General features: G+C 41.9%; 1 protein-coding gene across 3 annotated transcripts in view; it reads left to right on the top strand.

Annotated features, from left to right (window-relative positions):
• RAPGEF4 (Rap guanine nucleotide exchange factor 4) overlaps positions 1–9,331 on the top strand; it is a 282,413-nt gene that overhangs the window by 199,042 nt on the left and 74,040 nt on the right. For all 3 annotated transcript variants that reach the window (XM_029934374.1, XM_029934373.1, XM_029934375.1), the window contains 2 exons: positions 1,365–1,486; positions 3,056–3,239. In XM_029934374.1, the coding sequence (XP_029790234.1) occupies positions 1,365–1,486; positions 3,056–3,239 (306 nt within the window). The remainder of the gene's footprint in view (positions 1–1,364; positions 1,487–3,055; positions 3,240–9,331) is intronic.

Genomic DNA, 9,331 nt, shown 5'->3' with positions numbered 1-9,331 from the left:
AAAAAAAAAAAGCCACATGGAGTTGATTATTTTATATTTTTACAAGGCTTTTCCCACTAATAAATTCTGAAATTAGAAGAGGCATGTTTTGACAGGTCCTATGATCAGAAAGAATAGTTACTAGGAGCCCCCTTTGGTCATTGAAGCTCTTTATGTGGGTGTAGACTGTTTTCAGAGTAGCCCTGGAAATCTGACGCCCTTCTCAGTACATCTTGCTTGTGAAATGTTCTAGGACTGGACCTGAATCAGGGCGTCCCAGGAGCTTAGAGAGATTCAGAGTTCCTAGAACATTAGAGGCCATCTTTTCCTCCTCGTTTTTTAATAGGCAAGAAAACAGAACCAGGGAATTTAAACGATATGGCCAAAGTCACAAAGCTAATGTGTAGCAGACGCAGTGCTGTATCTCATGACTCCTCCCAGGCTAAGCCTCTTCCTGATGTGGCATAGCACCAGGAAACCCCCAGTTTAAACTAGAGAGGAACTCCTGAGCTCATCCCGGAGAGGGTGTCATCCTTAGTCCAGGATGGGAGGCCACCAGTGGCACAGACCCCAGCTGCTCTGTGACTTTCTGGGTTGGCCCTTGGGATTCATTCCTAGGGCTTCCAGATTCCACTTCCTCTTCTGACCCATCATGCCGCAAACACCTGCCCTTCCCCTTCACCCCAGTGAAGTCTTAGTATTTCCTAATGTGTGTGTATAATTATATGTTTCCCAACTAATACATGTAGCCTGCCCATCCCAATGAACTTACCACATAGGGGCAACTTAGGGGTGAACGCGTGACTATGCAGAAAGCATGTGGAGCTCCTCAGATGACAAGCTCTGCAAAAGTGCTGATGCTCATTACATAGAACTTTTTTCAAAGAGATTTGCATCGCTAATTGCTTGTTTCTCCCAACACCCCTCTGAGGAAGATCAGTAGTATTACTTGAAAATATAAAGTGCTATATAATTTTGCACTTATACAGCGCCTTTCATGGAGCACCTCCAAGTACCTCACAAACATTAACTCATTCCTCACAAGGCTCAGGTGAAGAAAGTCAGAATGTTGCTTTGCCTTCATTTTACATGAAATTTTCTGACACCAGCTCAAGACAAGAGGGTTCCTTGTCCTAGGATTAGCTTGCAAGATAACACTCCCCATATATTGGCTCTTTGGTACCCTTCTAATGCTCTTTCATTGCTTAGAAGGTTCCCTCATGAGCTGATTGGTTTGTACAAAACTTTGAGAACCCTAGGCCAAACCATACCATGCTTTGTTTGCAGTGGGACCTCTTATGGTGGACAAGCATTTCAGTAAGGTCTTTCAAAAGCCATCCCCCATGAGGGGTAACTTCCCATCCTTTGTGTCCCCCTCTCCTTAGGCAATGCTGTGTGGGAACTGAGCTGGTGGACTGGATGCTGCAGCAGACTCCGTGTGCCCACTCCCGAACTCAGGCTGTTGGCATGTGGCAAGTGCTGGTAGAAGACAGCGTTCTCAACCACGGTAAGATGAGCCCCAGTCCCTGGAAAACCCTTTCGCTGGGTGCATTTCCCTGGGTAAAGTGTTGCTGAACTCTCAAATGGGCAAAAAAAGAATTGCAATCCCTTCAGGGGCCTGCAGAGCCAGCATCTTCATTTAGCAATACAAATGCAGCGAGTGGATGCTATTGATTGCCACGTTCCGCCATGGTGCCCTCCTAACTTGGGAGAATGTATGAAGGGAAAATGAAATTGCGACCCGAGTGCATCAGTTCCAATTATGTTTATTAGTTTGCATTCACGGTTCATTGATAGTGTGATTATACTGTGAACATAGCAATCCTGATGTGGGGGCAGAATGAAGAACAGGCAAATGTGTGGCAGGGCTGATGGCGGGAAAGAAAGTAATGAATTCAGAAGCTGCCTTTTAACGATGGCGTTATCTGGGAGAGCCAATTTGTATCCACACAGGATGACCATACTGAAAATCAGGAATGTGCTCCACAGTTGCGGCCCCTGACACCCGCAGGGACTGTCATCGGGTAGGGTGGCTGTTCAGGACTGGATTGTAACTGTGGTTGAACTGCTCATGCCATTTGTTTTACGACCACTTTTCTGAACTGACAAACTATTAAAATCATTTGTTTAATTTACCAATGCTTGAGAATCTAATGGTGGCTTCACCAGTGTTTGCCAGACTTCGGTGTGCATATAAGACATCTGTGACTCTTGTTAAAATGCAGATTCTGATTCAGCAATTTTGGGATGAGTCCTGAGGGCCTGTTTCCAACAAGCTTCCGGATGATGCTGATGCTGCTATTCAGGATCATATTTTGAGCAGCAAGAATCTACTACTTCCATTTACCTTCTGGCGGTGTTGGTGCTCCAACCTGAAAAGAGGCTTAAAAGCATTAAGACATAGAAATGAGAGATTCTGAGCCAAGTTCACTGACTGTCCTACCAAGATCTAAATCTTTTTCTTTAAAAGTAACAAGGGGGAAAAAAAAACTTTTAAAATCAGAACTGGATGGAAATTATCCTAAGTTACTTCTAGGGTTATATGACCTATAAGCTTGGTCTAGTCAGTTTTGTTCAAACAATTAATTTTATTCTAACTTTTTTTAAGTGCAGACAGCCATGTTAACAAACAGTACATATAGAAAGAAAAACATGAATTCTGATCCCTAAAAAGTAAGGTTGTTTTAAGTCTGTGCCCAAAAACCATTATAGAGCATGACTTGGCAGTTGGTTACTTTCCTCTTTGGGACACATGTCCCACATGCCAGAAAATGTCACCAAGGCAATTTTTGCTGGTCAGAGTGTTCATCTCAGAAAAGCTGGCAGGTTCTCATAAGAAAGTGGTGGGGCCAGCCGGCGACGGGCGGGTCAGAGGGAGCTGCGAGGTGCATGACCACAGTTGGGAAGTCCTGTCTTCCAGCTGCACGGCCTTGGGCGAGGCGGAGTCAGAAGGGTGAGGAGTCTCCCCGCTTTGCTGCCACTTGGCTTTCGTGCCGACACCATCTGCTTGCTTCTGGTAAACGGGGCTGTGAGGCAGAGGGGCAACAGCTGATGCTTGCCTTCATGTTTCACGTAGTGGACCAGGAGCACCATTTCCAAGACAAATATTTATTTTATCGATTTCTGGATGACGAGCACGAGGATGCCCCTTTGCCAACTGAGGAGGAGAAGAAGGAGTGTGATGAGGAGCTGCAGGACACCATGCTGCTGCTGTCCCAGATGGGCCCCGACGCCCACATGAGGATGATCCTTCGCAAACCGTAAGTGAGAGGCAGCCCACACGCCCTGCCAGTCCCCCCGGGGCCTCGGGCGTGCGGAAGCACGACACTCACCTGGGCCACGGAGAAGCACGCTGATTTCCTAAGTCCAGGGCCAAAGGGGAGGCTCTGGAGGTGTGACACAGCAGTGTTTATCTCTTTTTTATTTTTAAGCCAGATAAAGCCATTTCCCTTTTGCTAGAGTTAAAACTGTACAGATTTTTAGTGGTGGTTCAGGAGGTCAAAACTAAGTCCACATATTGAACAACCTTTGGGCACTGGCAAAAAGAAACTGCTCTGTTTTTGCGCCAGAATGTGACAGCCCTTTCTTTCTAATGCAATAGGACGGAGGTCATCAGAACCATAGACATCATGCCTGTGCCTTTGTTATTCATTCATTCCACACATCCTTTCACCCCATTCTGAACCTTCTGCTCTTTAGCTTAAAGACACTAAGAGAATACCACTGCTCCATTAGTGCTTGTAGACCTCTTTTCTACTGGTAAGATGCTCTCTCCCTTCCATCTCAACTGAAACCCACCTCACCTTCAGTAATAACCCATCAGCTAAACTGGAGGATTCTGAAGTGTTTAATCAGATGGTTTCAGAAAGAATGTACTGAGCCCCTGTTGTACTCAGAGAGCTCTCCCAGTTGCTATAAGACACGCAAAGAAGCATCTGCCACAGTCTCAATCTTGGGAAACCTTTTCAATAAGGCATAACATGGCACTTGGTGTCGAGGCCATCACACACAGGCTTATGATTTTCTGCTGGGAATGAAATGGCCCTCCACCCTGTGGCCAGTGCCAGCAGCTGTGAATGTTGACTCTGAGTCACAGGTGTGGCCAAACTTCATTTATTCATGGGTCTCAACAAGTGCATTAAACTTCACATGCCTTGTATGTCCCCAGGGCACTTTCCAAAAGTGCCAGTCCCTTAAGCCAACTTCCCCAACATCTGCCCCTCGTGCCAACTTACAGTACTTCTTAGTGCTTCTTTGTTTCCTTTCTTCAACATATTTCATTTGTTGTAATATTATGTCCCCTTTGTCAGAACTTTCTCTTGGATCTTCATGTCCACCACCATGTGTTTCATAGGCCTGCCCTTATCCTAATTAGCACTATTATGTTTAACTCCAGAACACTGGTTCAGTTCCAGTCCTTTATCCTCAAAACCCTTTCTTCAAACAAAATTTTTTTTGGAAAACCCAAACTATCAAACAGAAAAGCCAGAACTTCACTGACCTAATTAAGGGTAGCATCCAAGAACCCTGCCTGGCCAATTTATGCTCTATCTGTCCTGAAAAATCACAAGGGTGGGTAGCTAAGGGACACAAAGGAATTATCAGGGCATGGAGAACTCAAATGAACACCATCCTAAACTGTGATTTCTTTCATGTCAGTCAGCTTCTTCTCTTCCTTCCCCACACACCTACGTCCCATTGTCCATCATTTTTACTTTCTCATCATTTCCTAGATCCATCCCTTTTCTTGCTGTTCTTGACTCTTTCATGCAAGCCAAAGTCATACAGTGGTTCTGAATCCATGAGACAAGTGTAGGAGGATGTTTTGGTTGCCTCAGTACATGAGGGGCACACTGGGCAGTGGTTAGGACCAAGCGTTGCCAAACACACACAACAATACCTAGGACCCTACAAAATAAGGAGCTGTCCTGAAAATAAGGCACCTGTTGTGAAGCATTGCTGTAAACTGTGATTTTCTGAAAGGCAAAGACCTATCCCATTTTATTTCATTTATTTGCTCATTTAACCAGTATTTGATAAACACCTATTTTGTTCTAGATACTATGTTAGTTGCTAAGGGTAAAACATGGAACAGGGGGGTTTGCACCTCCTTCCTGGGGCTTTCTGCACAGTCTACGAGACAAACCTTAGATAATTAGTTATGCAAGGAATCATTGTATCATAGCTGCAGTACATGCTACAAAGGAAAATGTAGGGTACATTAATGAGTATAATGTGGAGAGGGAGATTTAAATCTGGCGCAGAAGTTAGAAAAGGCCATATTCCCAGCTCTGTGCCTTCCACTAAATAGACCAACAATAAACTTTTGCAGAGTGAACAATTGAACAAATGAATGTACACTTGAGCTAATGTTCTGCAGCTCTAAGTTGCTTCAAGGGGAGCAGAAATGCCATTCGATTCACAAAAATTTTTTAAGCATGTACCAAGAGGTCTTTTTTTTAAAATAAGTAATAAAATGGCTCCTGCCTTTGGAGAATTGATAATCCAAGAGGTGAGGCACTCCCAAATTAGATTCCAATGCAACAAACACACGTACTGAGTGCCTGATGTGTGTTAGAAACATTCATGCTAATTGCTTGATTCACCCTCACAAGAGACTGAGAGCTGGTCCCATGAGTCACCCTTAGAAAGGGAGCCTGTGCCTGTGCTTTTTTCCTTTGTAAAGCACTGAATTGCATGATCCTTGGCAGCCCAAAGAGTCTTCAGAGAAAACTATATTCCAGAGGTTGGATTTTTCCAGTCTATCACTGGAATATACAGGTTTTACTAGTATTCCAAGACATATCATGTTGGGTTCCCTTGGGATTTTCTCATCTTTCCAGATTTTATGAAACTACAAAATTGGAATTGAACTGGTAGTTCTTCTGACTCAATATTCTTAGGTTTTCTTCCTATTGGAATGACAGCCCCCAAGAGATGGGAAAGTGAGAAAGAGCAAATCTAATTTTTTGAGACAGACTTTCAAACTTATGCACATGCACACACACGTGCGCTCACACACACACACACACACACACACACACACACACACACACACACACTTTGTTTGGGTGGAGGGAGTCTGATAATAACCTTTGTAGCATCTACTTTATTTTATTTAAGTAGAAAGAAAATATGCTTAGGTGATCAAGAATTGCCAATATCATTGCCATCCTCAAAGAGACCACCTGAGCACTTTGCTCCTGGAAACTCGAGGGCATGTTTAAAGCTTTTGGGAATGTGGACTCTTTACTGCCCAGACAGCCAAGTCATTAGGAAATGTGGAAGCATGAGATGCATTGGCTCCGTGTCGACCGGGGCAGGACCCCCTGATATTTAAACTCAGCACAGCTGCATTTTATAATAGTCACCACTGCCAGAGAGGCTGCAGAACTCTGATAATTACTGGGAAAGAAATAACACAATATTCTTTGATGAGAAGATTACTTTGAGAATTTGATTGTATAATGAAGATGTTGCTTTGAAAGGTACTTCCCATTGTTCTGAATCTGAGACTCGCTAGCAAAAAAAAAAGTGTCACTTGTTTTGACAGGCTACTTAGAAAAATTCTCTGTTTATTACATTAACTGCAGCATTTTAACTGTCAAACTATGAAAGAATGTTCTGTAGTTTAAAAAACAGAATAGAGCTTCAAGGGAAATTTTTTGGCATACTCTTGTTGCTATTGGTATTGAAAAAAAAACATACATTCTGAATGTGAAATTAGCTTTTTATGTGGTGGCAGGCAGAGTGACTCACAATGCCCATCCTGGTTTCACAGGTGCAGACCTCGATGGCACTGGGGGGCAAGTGCTATAGAACAATGACAGTTTGATGGTGCTGTTGTTGGAGCTCACAGACAGAGTCATCAAACCTAAAATGAGCTCTTGGAGCTAATTGTTTTGATTTTGCTTTGTTTATAAGTCTAAAAACAAGAGGTTACCCTACAGCAAGTAGATACTATAGAGACCCTTGCCAATAGAAATGTTCATTCTGAGCAGATATTTTGGATAGGGGGCCATGGGCAAAAAGATGTGGAGTGACCAGATAAGCAGAATGTTATTCTGCAGCTCGGTGGGTGAAAAGAGGCTTCAAGGAGACAAAGAAGGCTCTTGCTATACATGCCTTTCAACCTCTTCTTCCAAGAAAAGTGAGATAAGATGTCCCACTGTCTAGCATGATCCATCAGAAACCAGCTGAGAGGTGGGAGGGAAGTGAAGTAGATGCCATTTGCCAAATCTAGTTCTAGGTAGATCTGCAATTTGGAAATTCCCTTAAAGCCTAGAAGCTTAGGTAGTTCAGAAAGAGATAAGTTAGTTGGCTTGAGCAGAAGGAATAGTATATATATTTGTATATATAAAACAAAGAAATAGTATATAAACATGTAAAATATATATAGCTAAGAGAAAGAGAATCAACAAAGAGAATTCTTGGCAGATTCTGGAATCTTCCAAATGAGCCAGAAACTTGAGTTCACTTATTTCATATAATAAATTAATATTTTCTAACATATGCTATGGGGCATAAATTTAAAAGGAAACAATTTAGATGATCGAGTGATAGGAGAAAATGCCAGGTAGGAGTGGGGGTATTAGTTGGCTGCATTAAGACAGCTCCCACCTGCTGTCCCACACATTTGCTCTAGAGGGCATATGAGAAGCTGTGTATTTCTATCTAAATTAGTAAAGCATCTTTTAATAGGGTCTTATCCTGTCCCAAGTTGTTTTTGAGGATGTGAAACTTGAAATCCTGATAATTATAGGGAAATTTCCTTCCTTGGAGGAACCCAAATTAGCAAACCTAAAATCAGTGGATCCTAGGGTTTTGATTTGAGATATGCCAAGAAACGTTCAAAGTTATGAAATTCATCCTCAAATGCAAATCAGAAGAAAAGAAAAATATGAAAAAAAAGAAACATGACTTAGAGATCCTAATCTTTCTGAAATAAGAAATTCAGTGTGAATCTTTTCTTTCACTGTATGACAAAACTTTGCCTTTGTTATTGTTTTTGGGTTTTTTTGTTTTTGTTTTTGTTTTTTTCTGTAAAGATTGCTGTGCCCTAAAGAAAGCTTGTAGAATTTATCAGAAGAAACAATTGCATTAAGTGGCTCATTTCTTGGGTTTGGTTATTGCCTCTCCTGTATAAAGGCAATTTACTACTTATCTCTCATGCTTACTTACCCAAGAAGCCAACCATTGGATCACTGCCCCTGAGATTCAGATTTGGGAGAGGAGAAGATGGACGTAGCTTTCCGTTCACAGTGTAGTGTTCAACGTAAGATCTTAATGACCTTTTATTGTTAAAGCCAATGTGTTCATTTTAGAAAATTTGGAAACAACTGAAAGGAATTAAAGAAAAATAAATAACACCTGCAATCACATCTTCCAGAGATCATTGTCAACATTTTGGTGCCTATCATTATATTTCAGTTCCTAACTTCTTACACTTAGAGATATATTGTGATATTTTCCCTTAACCTTAAATGTTCTTTAAGGATGGGAATTTTAATAGGTACATAGTACTCTATCCTCTGAATGTCCCTAATACATTCAGTTAGTCCTTGCTGGATGTTTAAATTCATTCTCAAGCCCTTTCATAACAGCAGCAAAAAATAATATTTTAGTGTTCTTGCCAGAACAAAGAAAGAACCCCCAGCCTGACAGGAGCACAGGGGTGGGATTGGGGCCAGAAAGATGTCAGGAAAGTTCCAGCAGGGAACAATAAGCTGTTTCACAGTGAATGAATGCCCAGACCAATATGACTGGGGAGTTAGGCCCAGGTCAGATTGAGGGGGCATCTGCTATGCACTCTGTATGCACTGGCTATTACTTTAAAGACATTTGGGGCACCACAGAAGAACATTAAAGGGAGGTGTGGTCAGCTTTGCAATCGGTAAGTTTCTCTGCTGTCTGTGGAGAATGCTGAGGCTAAATACAGAAGGCCAGATAGTGACTTCTTTGAGGTTAAAATTAATTATATTTTGAGAATTTAATTACAGCATTTGAGATACATGCATTTGACCCAAGAGACTACCAAATAAAGTAAGTGAAAGTGAGTCTGGACTCCAGAGCCTTGGATTCTCATCATACCAAATCACTAATAAGTACCCACATTTCCAGATGACAAATCTCTTAAACTATAAAGTGAGTATAGTCATACCTGCTTACTTTCTCACAGCTTCACAGGGAGATTGTAAACAGAAAAAAAGTGCATTTATTTAATCACAGCCAACATTTATTGAGCATATGTATACTAGACACTATGCTCAACAATTATCTAATTCATTTCTTGCAACAGAACCATGAGGTAGTTATTAATACCATCCCCATCTTATGGATTAGGAAACAGGCA

The sequence above is a fragment of the Suricata suricatta genome, chromosome 3, assembly GCF_006229205.1.
Source record: "Suricata suricatta isolate VVHF042 chromosome 3, meerkat_22Aug2017_6uvM2_HiC, whole genome shotgun sequence".
Lineage (NCBI taxonomy): Eukaryota > Metazoa > Chordata > Mammalia > Carnivora > Herpestidae > Suricata > Suricata suricatta.
The sequence above is the reverse complement of the archived record's forward strand: the minus strand, read 5'-3'. Positions and strand labels throughout refer to the sequence as shown.